The sequence below is a fragment of the Barbus barbus genome, assembly GCF_936440315.1.
Source record: "Barbus barbus genome assembly, chromosome: 21".
In the NCBI taxonomy this organism is placed as follows: Eukaryota; Metazoa; Chordata; class Actinopteri; order Cypriniformes; family Cyprinidae; genus Barbus; species Barbus barbus.
The window spans coordinates 21,194,685-21,218,468 of NC_136749.1; the positions used below are offsets into that span (position 1 = coordinate 21,194,685).

General features: G+C 37.2%; 2 protein-coding genes across 2 annotated transcripts; both read left to right on the plus strand.

Moving 5' to 3' along the window:
* The first annotated feature begins 15,999 nt into the window (after nt 1–15,999).
* LOC306887916 (stathmin-like) lies at nt 16,000–20,245 on the plus strand. The gene is made up of 5 exons (XM_079445953.1): nt 16,000–16,097; nt 17,757–17,802; nt 17,938–18,110; nt 18,186–18,377; nt 18,470–20,245. The coding sequence occupies exons 2-5, from the start codon at nt 17,787–17,789 to the stop codon at nt 18,533–18,535; spliced, it is 447 nt and encodes a 148-aa protein (XP_079302079.1). The 5' UTR covers nt 16,000–16,097; nt 17,757–17,786; the 3' UTR covers nt 18,536–20,245.
* Nucleotides 20,246–20,619: 374 nt separating this feature from the next.
* On the plus strand, nt 20,620–23,525 carry LOC306886846 (membrane progestin receptor alpha-B-like). The gene is made up of 2 exons (XM_079444177.1): nt 20,620–20,757; nt 22,227–23,525. Exon 2 carries the CDS (start codon nt 22,263–22,265, stop codon nt 23,325–23,327), a length of 1,065 nt encoding a protein of 354 aa, XP_079300303.1. The 5' UTR covers nt 20,620–20,757; nt 22,227–22,262; the 3' UTR covers nt 23,328–23,525.
* Nucleotides 23,526–23,784: the final 259 nt, after the last annotated feature.

Below are 23,784 nucleotides of genomic sequence, written 5' to 3' on the forward strand. Positions count from 1 at the left end.
TATAGATATTTTATCTTCCATCAGGCAAAAGGGTACTTAGGAAAATAATAAAACGATGTGATATTTAAGGGTTGATGTTTAATTCACCCTTTTGAAAAAAGTATAAACAATTGCAATGCTCAGATGGCAAAGGTTCAGTGTATAAAAATTAATGTGTAAATTATACTACCTGTACACTGCAATAAACACTTGAATCATGGCATCAAAACAGATGAAGTGTGACATTTTATGTCTCCCATCATAAAGATATGTTATCTTTGATAATATGTTCAGCATGGCTTTAGGTGTCAATGATTTATTCATACTGTATATACACACTCATTTATTATGTTTTTGAAAGTTGCATTGACAGAGTGTGTGACCAGGTCTTATAAACCAGTTGAACCGGACTTGATGTAATCAGCAGATTGATGCTGGTTCTGATGGTCCGACGATGCACTCGTGGCATGCAAATTTTGCTATATTTATGCATAGACATATGTTTGGGCAAGCACATGCTAAGACAGGGATGTGAATGCATGCATATGGTCAAGTCACCCAAGTGTTCACGTACACATGCATGTGAGTGCATATACAGAGACTGGGCTCACATGGAAAAATTGCTTACTTATGGCAACAGCTGTGTCAAAAGAAAACAGAGCAAAAGTGCATCTCAACACTGTTTGTCAGAAGAGATTACCTGTTGCTATGCAATATAGGTGATCCATCCTGTTGCCAAGGCAACTGCTTCCTGACTGAGAGAGAATAGAGAGTGTTTGGGAAGGCTTTGCGTTCTGTAGAGTGGCCTGTTTGTGCTTGTGAAAGACAAGCCTCGGGCCACGGTGGAACCATCAAGATGGGTCAAGCATAAAAATGTTTGCTTATATAATTCTGTTGTTCCTGCTGTGGGCGAGAAACAATTTCTGGGGTGCTACCTCCATCTAGTGGTCAGAAAAGACAATGCATGTACAGTATTTGGATAATGATCTATTTTGTATTGAGTGCAAGCCTCATGTGAGCTCTGTGTTTTCTTTAGAAATGACAGAAGTGGAGCCGGTGTTGGATTTTGCCTCATCGGGCCGCTCTGGCCGTCGCAACGCACTGCCCGACATCCTGGGGTCTCCTGTTGGAGTCCCACCTGACCTGCCTCTTAAACTGGCAGAACTATCCCTCACAGGTAACTTTTTTTATGCTTTGTATATTATTTATTTAATATTTATTATTTTAATAATAATGAGAATAAATATTTAATAAAAAGTAAACATTTAATAATAAAATAAATAATAAAATAGAATTAATAATAAATAATATATATATATATATATAATTGATTATTTATGTGTTATAATAAATTGTTTTTATAATCATTATAATATATGTAATTATAAATAATTTTATTACATATATATATATTTACTAAATAAGAATAATTTCTAATCATTTATAATAATTAATTCAATTATGAAATCATTTATTTAAAAAATACACTGCCATTCAAAAGTTTGGGATCAGTTTTTTTTTTTTTTTTTTTTTTAGAATAAAAAAAAAAGAATACTTTTATTCAGAAATTATGTGTTAAATGTATAAAAAGTTATGGTAAAGACATATTGTTAGAGAAGATTTCTATTTTGAATATGCTTTTTTTTTTTTTTTTTTACTTTTTATTCATCAAAGAATCCTGAAAAAACGGGTTGCAAAAAAAAAACAACAAAAAAAACTTTTTTTGAGGGATCATGTGACACTGAAGACTGGAGTAATGGCTGATGAAAATTCAGCTTTGGATCGCAAGAGTAGGTTTTAATTTATTTGTTTTAAAATGGAATAATATTTTACAATATTACTGTTTTTTTTCTTCTATTTTTGACCATATAAATGCAGCCTATTATATAGGCTTATAGTCATTTAGACTGTTAGCGTTTTATGATAAACTGTAATGTAAAAAATATTGAAAATGTGACAATAAGGTAAATATTGCAGTTATTATAAACAATTATTATGTTACTGATGCATATAGTTATATAGGGTTTCATGGTCATGGTAAACTTGGAAATATTGATTTTACAGTCTGGAAAAGTCACAGAAATTAATCAAGTTTTAGTGAATAAACATTTGTTTTAATTATGCCTAGTTATGTAATATGTATTCTAAAAAATATTGTTCTTGCGTAGAGTAAAACTTGCTTGCAAGCGATTCCTTCTAAAATGAATCAGTCTTTTGAGTCGGTTCTTCTTCATGAATTGACCAAACTAGTTTACAAATGATTCATTAGTGAATCATACATTTTTTGAATTATTATTATCCTTATCCAGTTATCACAACTGATTGGAATTCTGAAGGAAATTCGAAAAGTGTGGGAACTCTGGTGTCAGGTGTAATGATAATTTCAATACTGGACAATAAAATTCTGCAGTCGTGGGCTAATGGATAGAGAGTCGGACTTGTAACCCGAAGGTCGTGGGTTCGAGTCTCAGGTCTGGCAGGGATTGTAGGTGAGGGGAGTGAATAACCAACACTCTCTCCACCCTCAATACCAGGACTGAGGTGAGACCCTTGAGCAAGGCACCAAACCCCCAACTGCTCCCCGGGCGCTGCAGCACTGCCCACTGCTCCGGGTGTATGTTCACTACTGTGTGTACACTTGGATGGGTTAAATGCAGAGCACAAATTCTGAGTATGGGTCACCATACTTGGCCACACACCACTTTCCTTCCCTAAAAACGTCTGTTATTCCTCAGTCATTTTTTATGTCTCTTTGTTTCAGACGGTCCAGGTGATGCTCAGTCCCCGTCTACAGAGGAACCTCCCACTCCTACAGAGAGCCCAGAGGTGAAAGAGGGTTCCTAGGTGGCTGAGTCTATGCCTAGACCGCAGAGATGGGGCCTCAGCCGCCCCGGCCTTTCCCCTGGAGCTCATCCTCTACCGACTGTTCCTGATGCCTGTCAGACTGCATTATAGGAAGCAACAGAGGGCAGCTAAAATGTGAAATGAAGGACAAGGTCTTCAAAGGGTCCGTGCAATGAAAAAAAAAAACAGAATGTCCAAAAACAGTAAAGGAAGCAGAATATTGCAAGAGGATGTCGAAGAGCAATCCTCTTTTTTTTTTTTTTTTTAAACACAGACAAGCCAAAACGCGGGGGGACCTGCTTGGGAACGCTTTAATGAATTTTACGCATTTGTTTGACAAAATGCTGTTCTTTTTATGCGCTTTCTATCCAATAATGACTATTGTGAGTGACGTAAACATCCAGTTGTGGTTTGATATTGTATGATATTATGTGATCTTAGTAATGTGTCTTTGAATATCGCCTCAGTTTTTGGAAAAGGTTAGTGTGAACGAATACGAGCAGATGTTTGGAAATATTCAAGCATCATGTAGCATTATCTTCAGCCTTCAAAATAATAATAATAATAAATTTGAAAAAGGACATGAAATTACTTTGCAAAAAACCCTATATATATATATATATATATATATATATATATATATATATATATATATCAGAACTGCAAACATGAAATGCAGTATAAAAAGGCATAAATCATGAAGGGAATTATAATAAATCATAAAGTTAAGAGTATACAGTACTAGGAAAAAACAGTTTTCAGTGTTTTAATAAATATTCAAAATGCCCTCCACACAGGTTTTTTTATTTAAATTTGAATGGTTCAGCATATTAAAATAAATAAGATGCTAAACTAATTTAATCTCAGTGTGCAAAGGATTTTATAACTTTAAAAATAAAAAACTTGTCCACTTTGTATTCCCTATAAACTCTCATACTGTATGTGATGTATAGAGTGTCCTTATTGAACGGAGTGTACTTACAATATATGTTTAGTAGATCTTTGATGTCAATTTGATTCAAACTCAAGTTTGAATAATTGAGCTAATCCAAACTATAGGATAAAAAAAGAGTACTTGTACCTTTTTTGAATGTGTGGTGTGAGAATGTCTAAGAACCATAGCCTTTTAAAGGACTATATAGCCTAAACATGCAAACTGAAGGGAGGGATGTGACTGTGATGTTTGAGAAGTCCAGAGAGATCTTTTTTAGTGTCACGATACGTGGGAAACTGGTATTATTTTCACAGTAGTACGTGTGGGGCGTTTTGGGATGCTGATTTTTGTCTATTTTAATACTTTGTGTTTATTTTACAGTATCGTCCCATTTATACTCTACACTGATAACTGTTAATGTATCAGTGTAAAATGTTGTAATTGCCAAACTGGATAAAATGGCCTTTCTTTGTATGTTTTTACACTACGGTAACTGTGCTGTTAAAAACACATCGATGAAGTCACACGATGTTTGTATTGTATCTAACATTACAAAGACAGTGTATATACACAAATATCAAACATGTATGATACTGAAAGGGGCCAGTATGAGAAAATCAATTGAAACCTGCTGTACCTCAGAACTCATTTAAATGCATTAAGTGCTGTTGTTCACCACCAGGTAGAGCCACTGTTCACACGTGGACATTGCAAGCTACACTCCATTTGTTGTCAATATGAAACAATAAGAGGGTGACCATGTGTTTCTCTGCAATAAACGTCTAATGTCATACACATATGCCATAATATATTTAGCTTGGCTGTTTACAGGAAGTAAAGAGGCATGCGAAGCTGTTCTTAAATACACAATCAATACAAATGGACTGATCTTAGCAGGCTCTACAGTCAAAAGCAATTTATTTCTGGGTAAGGCATCCAAGCAGTGGATATAAACATGTAAGTCAGGGTGAAAGAAAAATCCACTGATGTTGAAATCGCTGAGCGCTTTGTGAGCCCTGGCAGTCAAAGTTAATCTAGATTTGTTGGAAACAAGTCACAACAGTACAGCGTTTGAGAAAAGTCTTGTGGTGAAAAGTTCATTAACTGTTTGTAGGAACAATTTGCCACAGAATACTGATGCTACACCATAGAAAACACCATAAAAATAACAGAGGAAGTGGCTCTCCCTGTGAGACATCAAATATAGCACACTATAGTACTGACTGTTATGATACTTTTATGATGCTAGCATGATCATACATATCCGATTTTGTTGTTAAAAAGTTACAGTGGTTTGGAATGACATGACGGTGCATAAATGATGACAGAATGTTCTATTTTTGAGTGAATTAGCCATGTAAATCTTCACCGAAAACTGCATCTATATTCTTAAGGATATTTTAGATAATAGGGGCCTATTTTATACTTAATTCTTAGTGAATCATTTTCACCTGGGAAGCCACAGGATTTTTCCCCTCAAGAAATATTATTTTTATTGAAAAACACACATGATTATAGACTGGCTAAATTTGTAAATGGAGATGATGATGCAAAATGGTGTGTAAGATAAAAAAAATATATATATAATAATAATATGTGCCCAACAAGAGGAGAAGCTTACACACATACTACTACTAATAATAATTAATAAAGTAATTGGTACAAAAACCTCAATCTTATAGAATCACAAAACAAATCATGTTTAATTAAACGTTTCTGTTAATAAAAACATATAAAAACAAGCAGCATTGTTATAATTACAGCAAAACACCAGAGGATTATCCAGTATTTTTTTCTTTCACACTCAGTTAATTGTCCTAAACGTCTTCGTATAATGCTCATCATACGGTATCAGTTTCACTGATTACTTAACTGAGATGACAGTGGCATACCACTGACATTATGGAGTCCCTCCTACTCTTGGCTCTCTAGTGCAGGCTTGGTGAGGACAACATCCAGACTCCATCCAATAAAGATTAAAGGAGGCTTCTAATCATGATCTAATCAAGATCTTCTTAAACATCTGCCCATCTGACAGTTTGAGACAACAACATCTGTGACAAATCTGCAATAAAAGGATACTTGAGGATTTGTGTCCGGCCTTGATCATTTAATCTCAACATATATTCCCCTATTAAATAATTTTTTATTTGGAATTAGTCAGATTAATACAGTACCAAACAAAATGCATAATGTAAATGATACACAATTTTGCCTACATTTTGTGTATGTCCTAATAAGCATCTGGTTCCACTGTATCACATAACAGTAAGCTGAAGTACAACATCCATCTGGGATAGGAAATAGAGTTAGTACTGGATAAACTCCTTTGATTCTGCATGGGCTGATGTCTATATCCAATTTCTGAGGCTTCTTAGTGGTCAAAACATTTGTTCCAGCCATGCTAAAATCCACAACATAACTTAAATACCACTTATTGAATTTGCTTATTAAAATATCATTAAAGGATTAGTTCAGAACAGATTTTAAAAAATTTAGCAGTACATTACTTGCTCACCAGTAGGTCCAATACAGTGAATGAGTGCCATCAGAATGAGAGTCCAAACAACTGATAAAACGATTCCAATAATCCATCCAAAGTACTCCACACAACTCCAGTAAAGTTCCAGTGATGTGAAAAGCTGTGTTTGTAAGAAACAAATCCATCAAGTCGTTTTAAGATTGTTGCTTCTGACCATAATCCATAGGCTAATAAGCAAAAAAGTTAATTCCCCTTTGTTCTCTCACATCAAAATTCATGTTTTGAACTGCTTTCACTTGTAAACGGTGTTTGATAAGTGAATATTTCTCTCCTAAATTCAGACAAGATGATTTTTTCATTGGAGAAATCAATGTTATGGATATTATTTATTTAATATATAATGCAATTATATATACAGTATATATATATATATATATACTGACTATATTGCATTATATAGTACTTGTCGTGGCAAATGGATGACAAGACTCCCCATTTTTTATTTATATGAGGGCTAAACATGGCAGATTGGCAGATCCCTTGACACATTCAGCACATGCAATGACTTTGTGTCTGGCTGTCTGAGCATGGTGTTAGCTTGCATGTAGCCACCCAAATATGCTGAGGAAGTGTAGTCCTACCCCCCGCCTCACACTTGTATAACAAGCCAACCAACAATGGTGCCTGTGCTGTTGCTATGGCAACACATTGCCAAGGAAACCGCCTCTGCTAAAAAAATGCACCACATTGCTAAAAAAAAAAGCTCACTTACAGATGTGTCCGTCTTGTATGTTTTGCACGAGGAGCAATCTCAAGACTCTTTCATCTGATGTACTCGGAACTCTTGCAAGGACAAGGGCCAAACATCAACAGCAGCCTGCATGCATCACGTGATTCTGTTCATATTTACAGAAGCACAGAGGGACACAGTGCGGATGTGGAAAGGGTGAAAGCAAAGCTGAAAAACAAAGGCTACATCCTCACAGCAGAGAGATACTATCACATTTGCCCACATGCAGTGCAGAAAAGAAGCACGCTTCATCAGTTAATAACTACATGTTGTGTGAAAGCGCAGCTATTAATGACAACCCCAGGCAGTCAACGGCACCCTCGGATCTTCTGTAATATAGGTGGAGACCTTAACTGAGGGGTGAACTTTTCTTTGGTGCTGAGCCTAATAGTATTTTGTGGTTGTTTGGCTCTAGTGGGGCAGATGAATTTGTTGTGTCGTCACAAATGATGATGTGCTGATTTGAGCCAAAACAAAATAATCGGCAGCCTTTGCAGCTCAGGGGCATGGGGTGGCAGTACCCGCTCAGACGCACGTCACATGCCGTTTAACGTGCCAGTCAGACTGCCTGAGGTGGAGAGAGTGAGAGTAAAAGATGGAGCAAGAGGAGGAGGGGAGAGCAAAAGTGAGGCAGAGCTGCAATAATGGAAAAATGCATGCAGACAAACATTAAGTCAGACCTCTTGGCGAAAACTACAATGAATTCCTATATGTGATTTACTGCTGAGCTACAGTGGTCCAAGATGGGAAAAATGGATTTACTCTGGACATATCTGTTAACCAAACATACTACCAAAATTGTTTAAAAATAGTCAATAAGGAGGTGTAAATGCTTCAATATTAATCCCTTTTATAATCAAATATATTATTATTAATTCAGTCTTAGTTTAGTTGCATTTACCGTTTCTTCTCTGTACACCTGCATTTGAGAACCAGTGATTTGAATAACTTCAGACATCAAAGAGAACGAATGAGTGGATAATTTGAAAATAGTCATTGAACACGGATGACCTGTCCTCTGGACACTTGATGTTCTGACTCAGAAGGGCAGCTTCAAGTTGATAACAGCCTGAATGGCCCAGCATAGGAAATTGACAGTTGTATGTCAACAGCTTATTTAAATGGAAATTGAGTTTCTGTCAATAACATGGCATTATCAGTGGCAAGGTCAAGGTTTTTTATTCCCAAGCAACTCACATAATGCAATGAATGTATGTTAGTTTGTATAAAAGTGTCTTCTAAATAAATAAATGTGAATGCCAGGCACAATGAAAGGAAAGGACGTGAGGCCAAGTATGGTGTCCCATACTCAAAATTTCTGTTCTGCATTTAACCCATCCAAGTGCACACACACAGCAGTAAGTAGTGAACACACACACACACACCATGAACACACAACCGGAGCAGTGGGCTGGTCGCGAACTTGCGACCTTTGGGTTACCAACGCTCTAGTCCAACGCTCATTAGGCCACAACTGCCCCCATAGTAAGCAAGTAATTGAATCCATTAAAATCAAGCAGAAGTCACCGCCAGTAGCCTTGTGGGCAGTGCGCCAATGTATAGCACAGCTGCGCTTCGGCCATCGCGAGTTTGAGTCCCGGCTTGAGGATCTTTCCTGATTCCATCCCATTCACATTTTTCTGTGATTACATCTTATAAAGGTGGACCTAATAAAAAGAGGTGAAAAAGAACAACCCATTAATTTTTTTTGTTAAACCTTTCACTGCAAGCTTGTGGAAAAACGAGCCGCTCAGATTTAGCTTCCACAGTGACGTACAAAGAGGACCTTATTGTAATATTACCGCCCCTTAATCTGCAAGTTTCCACCCACAGCGCCGCCATTGTGCTTTCGCAAGCCACAGCGGTGTACCAGTTCTAACTGTTTTGTCTTTGGCTGCAATGACGAGCACAGAACACTACTTAGAGTCCCAGCCTCAGAGGAGACAAGAGAGCAGTGCATTTATTGATTCATTACTGTATATTATGCTGCTGCCACACAGATCTAATATAAACATGCAATTTATTTCCCAGGTGTTTACCTTCAGAGATAATAACTGACTGTTTTTGTAACTCGTGTTTTTAACATAATCTTGTGCATATTTGACAGTTTAAGCACAATAAGACATAAAAGAGAACTTAGTTTATTACACATGCTGTGTGACAACTGGTTTCTGTGCGCGTGCTTCGGATGTGTACGCCCAGAAAACCATATATCAGAAGTTTAAACTGATCTGGCTTTAAAACACATGATTTCAGTGCGATAGACATGATAATCAAAACCAAACAGATGTTTTGTGTCAGAATATCTGTGGTACAAACTGTAAAGGAAGCCCTGTTCTGAAAAAGGGGGCGGGGAGCAGCAGCTCATTTGCATTCAAAGAGACATGCACAAAAAAGGCGTGCTTCTGCTTCCACTCAAATGCATATTCAGAATTATATGATAAATGATCTGTGGGGTATTCTGAGCTGAAACTTCACAGAAACATTCTAGGGACAGCTGAGAATTACATATTGTGAAGTAGGTCTCCTTTAACCACACGTTGTCATATGAGCAACCAGTCAATGTAGTTGTAAGCTATATTAATTAACCAAACAGAACTGACTCGTTAAAGTCAATCAATCTGGAATCTGACTGCACAGACTGCGCTGTATGTTTTTGTTGCACTAAAAACAACCGACTCATTAGATGCATTCATTCAAGAGTTGAAAACTAATTATGCTTTATAAAAAAGTAGCCTAAGAAAAAGTTTATTTGCTGCCTTAAGCGTTTTTTGGCGTTACTATCATATGTTAAGAGCAGTACTAGTCCCTTGATCAGTTTACAATGTTTTTGGTGTCATTCATTGCATAGGGATAAAAGGCCAGGAGACAGATTTAACAGAATTTATCCCTCCCTTGTGACCGACTAGGCGGGTATTCAGCTCACCCGCTTTCTGACTGTTATAATCAGATCTTTTGTTGAAATGTTGGCGAGTCGTTCTAGGCTGAGGAAAACTAGGCAGCTGATATCTGCCTCTCCATTGTGCAGTTTGAACGAGGCGCCTACCAGCATTACAACTTTATACTGGAGCAACCGTCAGCCTTTCAGCACTCCCTCCTAGGAGACGCTGGTATTTTTCCACTTGGGCACCGTTGGGAGAGACTCAAAAGGAAAAGTGCCATGGAGAGCAGTAGAGTTTAGATTGTGAAGAGACTAGTCTCATTGTTGGGTGTAATGCCATTTTTAATCTGATCGTGGAACAGCCTGATTTATGATAAAAATCCTCTCTAATGAGACAAAACTACAGAATGTCACATTTTATTATTAGCCGTTTCAACACATACATGTTTTACCAAATAAAAAGAACAGCACTTTTAGAGTCCATTCCACTCATTGATTGTGCCTAGGGATGAATATTATCCACAATATACTCGAACATTAGGTGATACATTAGTTGCCTATTTATAGTCTATATGAACTGCATGCAGTTACAGGTGGAAGAATTTTCCACCACGGAATAAAAAAGGGAATTGGGACTTCTCACAAATCTCACAATTGTGAAAATATTTTTTGCAATTCTGAATTTATATTTCACACTTTTCGCTTAACATCTCAAAATTATCGAATTTTCTCAATTTTCAAGTTTGTCAAAATTAGACTTTTAGTCATCTAGACTTTTTTTCTAAAAATATCAAGTGTAATATCTCAAGCTTTTGACTTTTTTTCTCAGAAACTCAGAATTGAAAGACAAATGTCAGTATTGTGAGATGCAAACTTGAATTTCTGAAAAAAAGTCAGAATTGCTAAATGCTAACTCAAAATGAGGAGCTCTAAACTCTAAACAGAATTCCAAAAAATAAAGTCTGAATTGAGATAAATTAATTCTTTTTTTCATTCTGTGGTGGAAATGGGATTCTATATGCAGTGGTCTGAAATAAACTTGCAAGGAGAGAAAAAAAAGCTGCATACGTTTGCATCAAATACTTTCTAACAACATATCTAATTTTAAAGTATTACTTTATATTGAGAAAGTAGATGTCCAAAAAGCATCAGGAATACTATAACATCAGATGTGTGACATTATTAATCTCCACCAGTGTCAAAAACACCAATGTGATGTTAACATGCTTGGTCCTTGACAGCACAGACAGAGGAGAGGGAAAGGAAAAAAATATCGTTGGGCTGTCATGCATATATGATTACCTATTACATAAGTATCAAAATATACAATAACCTTGACTGTATATGCCTTAATTAAACAGTCAACATCATAGTCAATCCATTGGAGGTTTGCCATTTGAACTCAGGTCACAGGGCCAAAAAAAGATTCTGGAGAGGGACTGGATGACCCAGCTCAGAAATGAGGACTTCATTTATTTATAATTCATCACCAGCTTATTCAGCCTCTAATGGAGGCGGCAGAGAGCACGTTAAACTTAGATCCCAGTGATGTAATGGCAAACTAATGCTTTACACTGCATTAACTGCTTAATACATGACGGATGACTGTGATAAAGCCAGTCAATGACAGGCCCTCACATACTAATTCTTAAATATAGAAATGATGATCAAATTAGACATTTTGCCTTGATGAAAAATAAAGTTTATTATATAAAACAAAACAATTTGATTTAATATATATAGAAATTATGATCAAAATAAGATATTTTGTCTTGAATAAAAATATTTATTTTATATAGCAAAATATAGAATTTATGTATAGAATTGATAAACAAATCAGACAATTTGATTCTATATGTATAGATGCATATAGTTTAGATACATTATATACACATAATAATTTATTTTATACATATTTATACAAAATAAAATAAAGTCTTTTAGAAATTAAAAGGTCTGCACTCAATTAGCATATAATGTTTCCAAAGACAGGGGGCTTTTCTATTTGTTGTTTTATTTTGGTTCGATTTTAAAATTAGATAATGGTTTCCTTTGTCTTACCTTAAAGGATTTGGGAGACAGAGAAGAGAAACATTGGGAGGGGATGTGTTTGTGTGTAAAAGCATGTAGATCCAGTATGCTATTTTGGCTAGAATAGGGGAGGAGCTTCGCTCTTATGGGAGTATAACAGCCCCCAATCTGTCCAAAGAGAAGGAACATTACATAACAGTATGGCGTTACGTTTTATGACATCATCCATGCATCCAACTAAAAATGAGATGACTTCAGCCTATAGCCTAAAAATTCTGCATCTCAAAAAAGCAAGCATTGCATATTAGAAGCATTCCAGCATTCAAGCAGAGGTGTTTTATGCTGAACCTATTCAGGCTAGAGTCTCTCTGTCACACAGTGGTTCTGTTAAGTGGGTCACTGTCAGTGGTGGGAAATGAAATGCACAGTGTCTGTCTGTCTGCCTGCAGGCAGTGTGATCCACAATCTAGACAATAGATGTTCCAATGAATTTATCTTAAAATATTTTGGCATGAAGTCTTCCAGCTTACATTCATCTATGCATATCTGGTGCACGTGTCAGTCAAAGTGCACATCTGGCTGTAGATAAAGTGGCTTTAAGACATATTAACAGACCGAGTGTCAGCCTGTTATAAGTGGGTCTAGCCCACTAATAATAAGGGCGACACATAACACAGGAAAATCAATGCTTGGATGTATTGGCGTATTTTTATACTCTACTGGATGTCAGAAAGTTTACACACACACACACACACACACACACACACACGCACACATGTTGGTTTTTGTGGTTTATGGGGACTCTCCATAGGCTTAATGGTTTTTATACTGAACAAACTGTGTGTGCTATTGCCTTACACCAACCCTACACCTAAACTTAGCCCTCACAGGAGACTTTGTGCATTTTTAGATAAAAAAAAAAAAAACACCATTTAGTATGTTTTTTAAGCCTTTTGAATTACGGGGACATAGGCAGTGTCCTCATAAACCACCTTCATATTGTAATACCTCTGTCATACCCATGTCATTATACAAATTTGTGTCCTCATAAACCACATAAACATGCACACACACACACACACACACACGTATGCAGTGCCCTCCAAAAGTATTGGAACAGTAAAGTCAAAATTTCTCTGTTGGCTGTGGAGTCAAGACATTTACAAATATGATTAAAAGATGAATATGAGACAAAACTACAGAATGTCACGTCTTAGTATTGGACGATTTAACACATAGATGTTTTACCAGCTAAGAAGTTCAGCACTTTTAGAGTTCATCCCCCTATCTGATGTTAGCATAAGTATTGGAACAGTTGCCTCACAGGTCTTTCTAAGTGATCAGCTGTGTCCTGTTGCATTAATTCTTCAGATATATTAAAAGCAGGAAATGTGTCGTATGAGTTATATCCATTACTTCTGCATTATGAGTCTTGCATTCGATGATGACACACACAAACCAGGATGAAGATGAGGGAGCTGACTTTGAGAGAAAAACGAGCAATTTGGATGCTAAAAGAAAGGAGGAAGTCAATTAGAGCTATAGCAAAAACAATGGGCATGGAGAAATCAAGAGTTTGGAAACCACCAGCAACCAACAACGACCTGATCGGCTGAGAAAACAACAGTAGTTGATGACAGACAAATCATAAAAGCTGTGGAAATGAATCCTAAAAGACGTATCTGTAAAATCAGCAACAACTTCCAGAAAGCTGGGGTGATGCTCTGACAATCTACTGTCCTCAGGAGACTTTGACACAGAATTACAGATGCTACACAGCAAGATGCAAACCTCTGACCTGCACCAAAAATAGAAAGGCAAGATTAGAGTTTGCAAAAAAGCACAAAGGTGAGCCAGAAGAGTTTTGGAACTGTGTTTATGGACCAATGAGACAAAGATGAACCTTTATCTAAGTGATGGGAAAGCAAAAATGTGGAGGAAAAAAAGGGAACTGCAAATGATCCCAAGCATACAGCCTCATCTGTAAAGCATGGTGGAGGTGGTGTCATGGCATGGGCATGCATGGCTGTCTCTGGAACAGGCTCTCTCAACTTTACTGATGACTTAATGTATGATGACAGTAGCAGAATGAATTTGGAAGGGTACAAAACCATATTTCCTACCAATATTCAAGAAAATGACACCAGATTCATTGGGAAGTGCTTCATATTGCATTAGAAAATTGACAATGACCCAAAACACCCTGCCAGTTCAGTCAAGGAATTAATAAGGACAAAGAAATGGAAAGTCTTAGATTGCCCAAGTCAATCTCCAGATTTAAATCCGATTGAACATGAATTTCACCAGCTGAAGAGGAGAGTAAAGGCAGAAACTCCCCAAAACAAGCAACAATTGGAATTGGCTGCACTAAAGGCTGGGGAAAGTATTTCAAAGGATGAGACCAAGAGTCTGGTGATGTCTAGGTCACAGACTCACTGCTGTGATTGTGCGCAAGGTATCTGCAACTAAATAATAGCTTTTAATCTGTCTTATTTTCAACTGTCCCAATACTTATGCTCACATCAATGAGTGGAATGGACTCTAAAAGTGCTGTTCTTTTTATTTGGTAAAACATGTATGTGTTGAAACGGCTAATAATAAAATGTGACATTCTGTAGTTTTGTCTCATATTCATCTTTTGATCATATTTGCAAATGTCTTGACTCCACAGCCAACAGAGCAATATTGTCTTTACTGTTCCAATACTTATGTAGGGCACTGTAGATAGATAGATAGACAGCAACATGTGTGGGAAGCAACATGTGTAGCAAGTATGTCTTATGGAAGGCCTGCTGATGAACTTATTTATACTCACTTAAATGTTGTTTAAAATAGCTTTTATGATACCCTCTGCCCCCAGTGATAACAGCCAAAATATGTCCTTGGCAGGGGTTTCTCAGCTCCCTTTGTGTCTTTGTGTAAGACACCAGAGACCCTAGACAGGGCGAGGCATCTAAGCACCATCTGCTCCCCCTTCCCCTGGGCAGCTTACAAAATGTCTCCCCCACAAACAGGATGAATGAGATCCTGGGTGGGGCAGGAGGAGACTGGCAGAGGATGATACAGGCACTTTTGGAAAGTGATGAGGCCTATAAGGAAAATATTATAGAGATATTTAACCGAGGAGCAAAAAATATCAAATAATCTCATGTAATGCAAATGCATGCCAGTAAGTGTTGAGTTTTCCTCATTTGAAAGTCACTTTGGACAAGAGCATCTGCTAAATTAATGAATGTAGTGTAATATGAATGCATTAAAATAGTCAAAACAACTGATTCCCACGTTTGCTTTTCTCAAGCAGAGACCATAAGACCATTCAGTGGCACGGAAACAAACACCAGCAGTAAAAACCAGTCAGCTTGAAACACAGTGCTGAGACTATCAGCTCTGCCATTTAGCAAAAGTTCATGCACTGACAGAGGATTCATTTTGGCACTGGAAGAACAGAAGCAAAACAATCACTAATGCCAAGTGAACTGTTAATTGCCATATTGCTTTGCTCCAAAAAACAGTTTGCAAAGCAGGTCACAGACATGTCGCTGCTTTGTTCTACGAATTTATTGGGCTGTAATCTAGTTGTGAGATGACTAACAATAAGGGTGAGAAAGAAAAATAAATTTCCTAGTCACAAGCTGTCAAATTTTAATGCTCTAAATTAAGCTTTCATTGAATTCTATACTAGTAGGCCTAGTAGCCTATGTGTATACTATATATCTGGTCAGTTTTAATGTATATTTTGCTATGATATCCCACAATTCTGTATGCGTGATTCAGTGGTTAGTGGAGATAATAAAAATATTTATGTTCAATAAAAAAAACTATAAAAATTGCGTTTGAAATAATAGTTAAAAGAAATTAATTGTTTAATAACCGTCCATTTATTATTTATGACTCAATTTATTTTGAGAAACAAACATTGTACATTCCTAATGTGAATGTAATCATATATTATGCAAATAATTTAAAAGTAAATCAGATATTTTACATCGATATTATAGCGTACTACATATCCCAGAATTCTCTACTCGACGATCATTGGTCACATCCAAATATGACGTAATACAATTTGGTCCTCTTTTGCGCGAACGGTTGATGCTGAGGCAGAGAGAGGAATCTGCGCGGTCAACTTCAGCTCTGATTTCCACTGCAACTGAAGGTGGGTGGGTTTTTTATTGTCAAAAATGAATATTTTTGCAATACATCTCAACCGTGGCTGACGTGACAGGAAGAGAAGGCATGTAACGTATAACAATTCAAATGATTGCGATTTTAATTTCAGTCACACCCTTATTTACCTCCCTTTTTAGGGAGGGGGAGTAGATAATAGACAAGGGCATCAGGAATAACGTTATTCTGTATGGTTAGAGAATTACCATAGCTAAATTAGTAAATAATTAAAAAATATCAGCACGCACAGTTATCTAACTGCTCGTCGTTGCGCGACCGTTAAGATTTTGTGTTTATCGTCGTTGAATCTGGAGGGAATTGTGCAAACGGTCGAGCTCAACATTAGCCAACTGGCTCTCGTTTAGTTGAGCTTTGCTTGTGCAAAATCAATTCTATTGTTAGCCACAGACGTTAACAGTTTTCTGTTTTACCTAAAATCTGAACAACAATTTCATTATATAGCCCACAAAACAGTGACAGGTGATCAAATGGGTCTCGACGCCTTTTGTCTTCGTTATGTGTGCCTTCACCAACTGCGCTTTCAAATAATATTATTTACCTTCGAATCTATCAATAACATCGGTTAAGAGAGATGTAGAACTGTGCATTTTGCATGTCAACACTGAGATTATTGTGTAATTTACAATGGGCAGTGCAGGACAGTTTCTGGTGTGAAATGAGAGATTAGGGTGTGATCTGGTTTGTTGGAAACGGGTGATACATCAATACCACTATTTGTAAACGTTGCATTCCTTATTTGCATGTTTCTCGAACATTATTAGGGTCTTTTTGATACGTAATATAGTATAGTTTGTGGTATTATGGATTTTTGAGGGCTGGGTTCAGGGTGTATCTCGGCCATCTATTGTCTCCAGTTGAGATCCTGCATCCCATCGGATAGACACAAGGGCTGGATGTTTATATTCAGCAATCGAGTGATGATTTGTTGTCAGATCTTATTTAAGATGACATGTTTGTCTAATACTTAATATTTGACGAATCACTTCAACGGATTAGCCTGCCTTTGTTCGTTTCTCAAACAATATCCCCTTTGTTTTAATCTCTCAGTGCCCAGTTGGATCTCATTACATTACAAAAAAGAGATGCTGATTTGTTTTCTCTACATTTCACCCGAGTGTGCACCCTGTAGTATATATTTAATTTAACTATTATCGTTTAATTAGATGACGATGACAGCACGTCTGAGTAGATGAATCCGGTGGTTGCTGTGCTGGCAGCGACTCGTCCTTTTCTTGGCTTCCAGCATAAAGGAGGATATATTGCTATTTAATAGGAAGCAATTTTTGTATTTTTAACAGCTCGTTTCTTTCCCATAATATCATTCAGTTGGTAAATTATGCATGACTATTGTGGCGACGCCACTCCCTTAAGTAGTGTATTTTAGATGCATTTATTATGTATATATATTACTTCTTGTATATACCACAAGGATTTGTTATGAATAGCTATGAATACCTTAATGTTTTTTTTTCATTGATAGAAAAACTGGTGTATAGCTGAGGTTTGTTTTAATATATGGGGAGGGGCAGATGGTTAAAAGAAACGATTGTGTAAGCATGAATTTCCTCGACGTTTGTAGCAAAACGTGTGCATTTTTCTGATATTATTGTATGCATTCATTTGGCAGGTGTGTAAAACCGTCGAGGTTGGAAGTGCAATGGCGTCCTCTGGAGGTAAGACGCGAAAATAAGCTCAGCTAAGCTCCAATCTCGAAATCAGTATGCTTCACTATAACGTAATTTGAATGAAATCATTCTGCAAAGGAAAGCAAGCATGGGTTATTAAATGCAATGGCGTATCAATCACAGACATTCAGGTCAAGGAACTGGACAAGCGTGCCTCAGGACAGGCTTTTGAAGTCATCCTGAGTCCTACGGCTCCAGATGCCAAGGGAGAATTCCCACTTTCCACTCCCAAGAAGAAGGAGGTATCTCTGGACGAGATCCAGAAAAAACTGGATGCGGCAGAGGAGAGACGCAAGGTAAGCGGTCGTTTAGGAATCAATTGCATGCTGATTGCGCATTCTGTTCCTCATTTGTTTACCTTCTCATATTAGAACCATGAGGCAGAGGTCCTGAAGCACTTGGCTGAGAAACGAGAGCATGAGAAGGAAGTCCTTCAGAAAGCAATGGAGGAGAACAACAACTTCAGCAAGATGGCAGAGGAGAAACTTAACCAGAAAATGGAAGCCAACAAAGAAAACCGCACAGCACGCATGGCAGCTATGAATGAGAAATTCAAAGAGAAGGTTTGTGTGTAGATGCATTATAGTTTACTTTGTAACGTTTCAGTCCTGTTGAATTACCATTATGTTAATGGCTGTATTTTTCTTTATTTTAGGACAAGAAACTCGAAGAGGTACGAAAGAACAAAGAAACAAAAGACGGGGCAGAGGGTGAAAACTAGGTTTCCTCTCTCATTTTCCTTTTCATTTAGGGTATAGTATTGGGTTTTTTAATGTATCCAAAGATTTATTTTTTGTTCCATTAAATGGCCAGTTTTCCGTGTTTGGATCCATGTACTTGCCACTTTTTTATTAAGGGGTTTTGGGGAAAAGCTGGTGCACAACATTTCATCAGTTTATGTGTATTCAGTTCTGTCTTTCACCATCCCCTCTAACCTGTAGATTTGTCCAGTTGCAGCTCTATAGCGTTTAAAATGAGCAGTGTTTTACTGATAGGGAAGCATGACTGTGTTATGCATAGGTCTAATATATACTTGGTATACTGCATTGTGCAAGTCCACCTGTTCCCTTGTATGCCAGTACTGCCATCCTATGAGCTTAATAAAGTTGCATAGTTGTTTGTTATGGTACCAGTTTTTCCACTGCCTCTTTGTTGATCTGTCAGTCAGCCAGAGTGTAATGTGGAGTAAAATACCTTCTTAAAATTTGTACATTATTGAGATAAATGGCAGTTTCTGTAATTCTGTATGGAAAATACATTTTGCCAGAATAATAATTAGATCTTTTTGGACACTTTTTTGATGTACTCTTTATTATCTGCATGAGATTCCAAGTGTGAAAACTAAACATTCCATCACCCACACACATTTCCTGTACTAGATCATACTTTTATAGTAATTCATACTCAGTATGCACTAATAATAATAAAAAAATTCAATGCATTCCGATAAGTACTTGCAAAGGTTTGAGAACTAAAAAATAAAAAAATGTGTTGCTTGAGACTGTACTTGAACTATACTGGCATCTAGTGGTTTTGAGTTTGTCTAACAGGTATTAGAAAAGGCTTTTTTGAACATTTGTCTTAAAATGATTTCAGACCCCCAAAAAAAAAAAAAATCCTAATGTTGACATAAAGACAACTATTATTGATTTATCCTTTGTTGCCAAAACAGAGTTAGTGCATGGAAATTTATGGCAGTTGTAAACAGCTTTGCAGTGATGAATGGCTTGTTGTCCACATGCTGTCACATTATTATGTCTTCAGAAATAGTGCATCAATCTTTTCTAAAATAAATTATACCTTATTTCCAAATTCTGAACTCCCTTAGTAGAAGCAATTACATGCATCCAAAAAAATGATCATGTCCAGTAATATGTTGTGTGAATAAATGTTTTTTTAACTGAATAAAATAAAAATGAAATAATGTGCTTGTCTGTGTTGTAGGTAGGGGCAAAATGACCTTCAAAGCACCCAGACATTTTTATGACCCAGTCTAAATCATTCAATCACGCATCAGTATTATAGCTGAAGAAGACTATCAATATGAAAAACAATTACATTTACCACAGAAAGGACAAGTACAACAGGAATTTATTTGGTACAAGTCTGCAAAGTGCATGGTAATATACTATTATTAGTTGTCTGACAAAATAATATTTTGCCTTCCTGTGTATAAATTCACAATGCAGACCTTTGTTAACACCGAGCTTGACAAGGACACATTGTCAGTAGAGTGCATGTGTGGGTGATGAGATAAACTGTCACATAGTTCAGTACAAGAAATGAACAACAGTACACTCACCATGTGACCACCACATATTTAACAATGTGTACATTCAAATGACCTTTAAATTCAATTAATTGCAATTGTTTTCTGTGCTACTGATTCAAACGACTGACAGTGACAATAAAAAAAGTGTCTAAACATGTCTACATGTGGCTTTTGCCCTAATCTGTGCTCTGTTAACTCTGAATGCAGGGTAAATCAGCTACTGCACACATATAGGCGCATATATGTGGCAATAATATCTATCTTATGTATATCTTTGTCTGTGTTATACCACATTGGCTCTCACCTCGTCTTTTATTAAAGAGGGCATGTAGGCGGTATTAAAAAGAGAAGAGGGTAGTTTCACATTTCACAACCCATACATTTCACAGCGTGTCGCCACCTTAAAGGACGTTTCCTATTGGCGAGTTACTCTGGACGGGGGCGGGGACAATGCTCTTAGGTTTTTCTGATTGGACAATTTTCCTGTCCATCAGGAAACTTTAGATTACGGCCATTTGACAGCGGTACTGCAGGGAGCTGACAGGAGCCTCTCCCGCTCAAGAAATTTTCACGTAATATTTTTTCCATAATGAAATTTTCTTTGTTTAATTACGTTTCCTGAAGACGCGGTTAAATGCAGTTCACTGACTGAGGGGATTACCTCTTAAAAGGTAAACTAGTTCATTTAACGTTACCGATCATACGTTTAAGACAAGATGAAAGGTAAAAAATTAAATGCCCATATGCACTGTATATGCTTTTAGATAAAGTTTTCAAGAACAGACATAGCCTTTGTGCGGTGCGTTAACGGGGAGAATGAATAATCCAAGTATAACCCAAGATATATTATCGACATTTGGTAAAACATGTACTGTACACCAGGAAAGAAAGAAAATGTTTTGGGCTGTTGCTTGCACCTGTAACGTTAGACGTTGAATTTCTTAAGATATTTCATTGTTGCGCTTCCGGCATTTCTCGTTTCTTTTTCGAGATTTTACAAGAGAAACCGCTTGAGGGTGTGGGAAGCATTTTGGGATGCCATCACCAAAATCGTCCATAGCTTTTACCTGCTATCTTGTCGTTTTAAAAGATTTGAAAATAAAAAACAACCTATTTTTCCCCAGACCTAAAGTTTTCCGGATATTATCGATGATTTCGTTTCATAAGATTCGTCCTTATTAATTCATGTGCACGAGGAGCTTTACGCAGAGAGCTGATGTTACGTAAGCGGTGATGTCTATTCATTGTCTAAGAACACGCTACCTTCATTTTTTTTAAGTTTAGCAATACCTTTTCATTCATAACATGTTTTTTCATAAAATTAGGTTTTCAGGATTCTGATATTTACGATATTTATCAGTTTGCATAATTTACATCTCTTAGATTGTGGCGTTTGCATTCATAAGGCATGGAAATAAGCCAATAAAATGTAGGCCACGATTTTAAAATGCTCAATTTAAAACGTTTTAAAGACGCAAACCTTTAAAAATAAGGATTCTGCAACTTCTGACACTGTCATGTCCCAGGTGTTGATTTTTATTTTTTTTAACTAACAGGTTTCAACTTTGTTGAAATTCACATTAAAATGTTTTGGAAATGTCTTACAATGTCTTTATGATTTATTTCAAATGTGTATTTTTTTTAAATAGTTTCACTATGGTCCCAGCTCATACTTTAAATCTTAAACTATACATTTTTTTTTAATTATTTGACATTTAAAACTGGGATGGCCTAAAAGAAATGCAATATTATTGAGTAAAAACAAATGCGGTATTCATTTAAAGAAATGTATTTAAAATGTATTTAAAGAAAAATATTTAATTACATTTTATTCTTTCTTTTTTTTAGTTATTAACACAAAAAGGAGTTTTTCCCCAAACAAAATTACTGTGAGTCAAAGTTCTATATTGTGAGTCAATCAATCTCTAACTTTGGTACATACACACACATACATAAAATGCTATGCTAAATTAGCCTTAGCAAGTCAAAGTGGTCAGCTGTTTTTAAATAATTTCCACAGAATGTTATAAAACACAATCTGATTTACATGTAATGCTTGTATTCACACTATTGGCACACAAATTAAAGTATTGAGAATTTATACTTAATATTTAACTGTGGAATACTTTTTCCCAAACAGATCTCACAGTAGACTGCTGCTTAATTTTTCCTCACCATGGCGACAGTTGTGATGGAGCAGATTGGGCGGCTGTTCATCAACGCACAGCAGCTTCGTCAAATCCCCCGTTTCCTGGAGTCAGCCTTCCCTAAACTGCCTTGTACTGTGATGGTGAGCGACGTGCCGTGGGTTTTCCGTGAGTCGCACATATTCACAGGCTACAGGCCGCCTGACCAGAACTGGCGCTATTACTTTCTCACTCTGTTCCAGAGACATAATGAGTCTGTAAATGTGTGGACACACCTGCTGGCCTCCCTCATTATCTTGGTCAAATTTCAGGAGCTGTCAGAAACCGTGGATTTCCTGCGAGACCCTCACGCCCAGCCTCTGTTCATCCTGCTCCTGGCAGCCTTCACCTACCTGGGCTGCAGTGCGCTTGCCCACCTGCTCTCGGCTAAGTCTGAGCTCTCCCACTACACCTTTTATTTTTTGGACTACGTTGGCGTAGCCGTTTACCAATATGGCAGCGCCCTGGCCCACTTCTATTATGTCATCGAACAAGAATGGCACGCTCAAGTGCGAAGTTTTTTCTTGCCAGCCGCGGCCTTCCTGGCCTGGCTGTCCTGTACGGGCTGCTGCTACGGCAAGTACGCCAGCCCAAGCTTGCCCAAATTCGTTCACAAGCTATTCCAAGTGGTTCCCTCAGGCCTGGCCTACTGTTTAGACATCAGCCCGGTGCTCCATCGCATCTATAAATGCTACAGCTCCAAACAAGGCTGTGCTGACCAGGTTGTGGTGTACCACTGCTACCAGGTCGTCTTCTTTTTAATCAGCGCCTACTTCTTCTCGTACCCCCATCCTGAGCGCTGGTTCCCGGGATGTTGCGACTTCATCGGGCAGGGCCATCAGATCTTTCATGTGTTCCTTGTGCTCTGCACTCTAGTGCAGATCGAAGCCGTGCGACTGGATTATAGCGCGAGGAGTCCTCTCTATGAAAGTCTCCATGGAGACTTGGCTCACGATGCAGTGGCTCTTTTTATCTTTACAGCGTGTTGTTGCGCACTCACTGCATTCTATGTGCGCAAACGGGTGAAGGCGTATCTAGAGGAGAAGCAGGAGTAGGCAGGGACCTTGCTTGCACATGTAGGAAGGATTGCACTGGTCTACAACGATTGAAGCAACTAACAATGAAGGACCCTTTTGTTATTTTTCAGTGTATCTTATATTTGCCTTTATTGTTTTTTTTGTGGCCTGCCAATGCATTTTGAACCAACTGCTTTCTGTTTACCAAACTGGTGACGTGCTTTAAAACCGCATCACATATGTGACCCTGGACCACAAAACCAGTCTTAAGTGTCAATTTAAAAAAAAAAATTATGCATCATCTGAAAGCTGAATAAATAAGCTTTCCATTGATGTATGGTTTGTTAGGATCAAACAATATTTGGCCGAGATACAATTTGAATATCCGGAATCTGAGGGTGCAAAAAAATCTAAATATTGAGAAAATCGCCTTTAAAGTTGTCCAAATTAAGTTTTGATATATTTATAGTAAGACATTTACTAAATATCTTCATGG

Coding starts and splice junctions, on each gene's coding strand:
- LOC306887916 (XM_079445953.1), top strand. Junction 18,111..18,185: donor CGGCAGAGGAGAGACGCAAG/GTAAGCGGTCGT, acceptor TTCTCATATTAG/AACCATGAGGCAGAGGTCCT. Junction 18,378..18,469: donor ATGAGAAATTCAAAGAGAAG/GTTTGTGTGTAG, acceptor TCTTTATTTTAG/GACAAGAAACTCGAAGAGGT.
- LOC306886846 (XM_079444177.1), top strand. CDS start 22,263: ATGGCGACAGTTGTGATGGAGCAGATTGGGCGGCTGTTCATCAACGCA.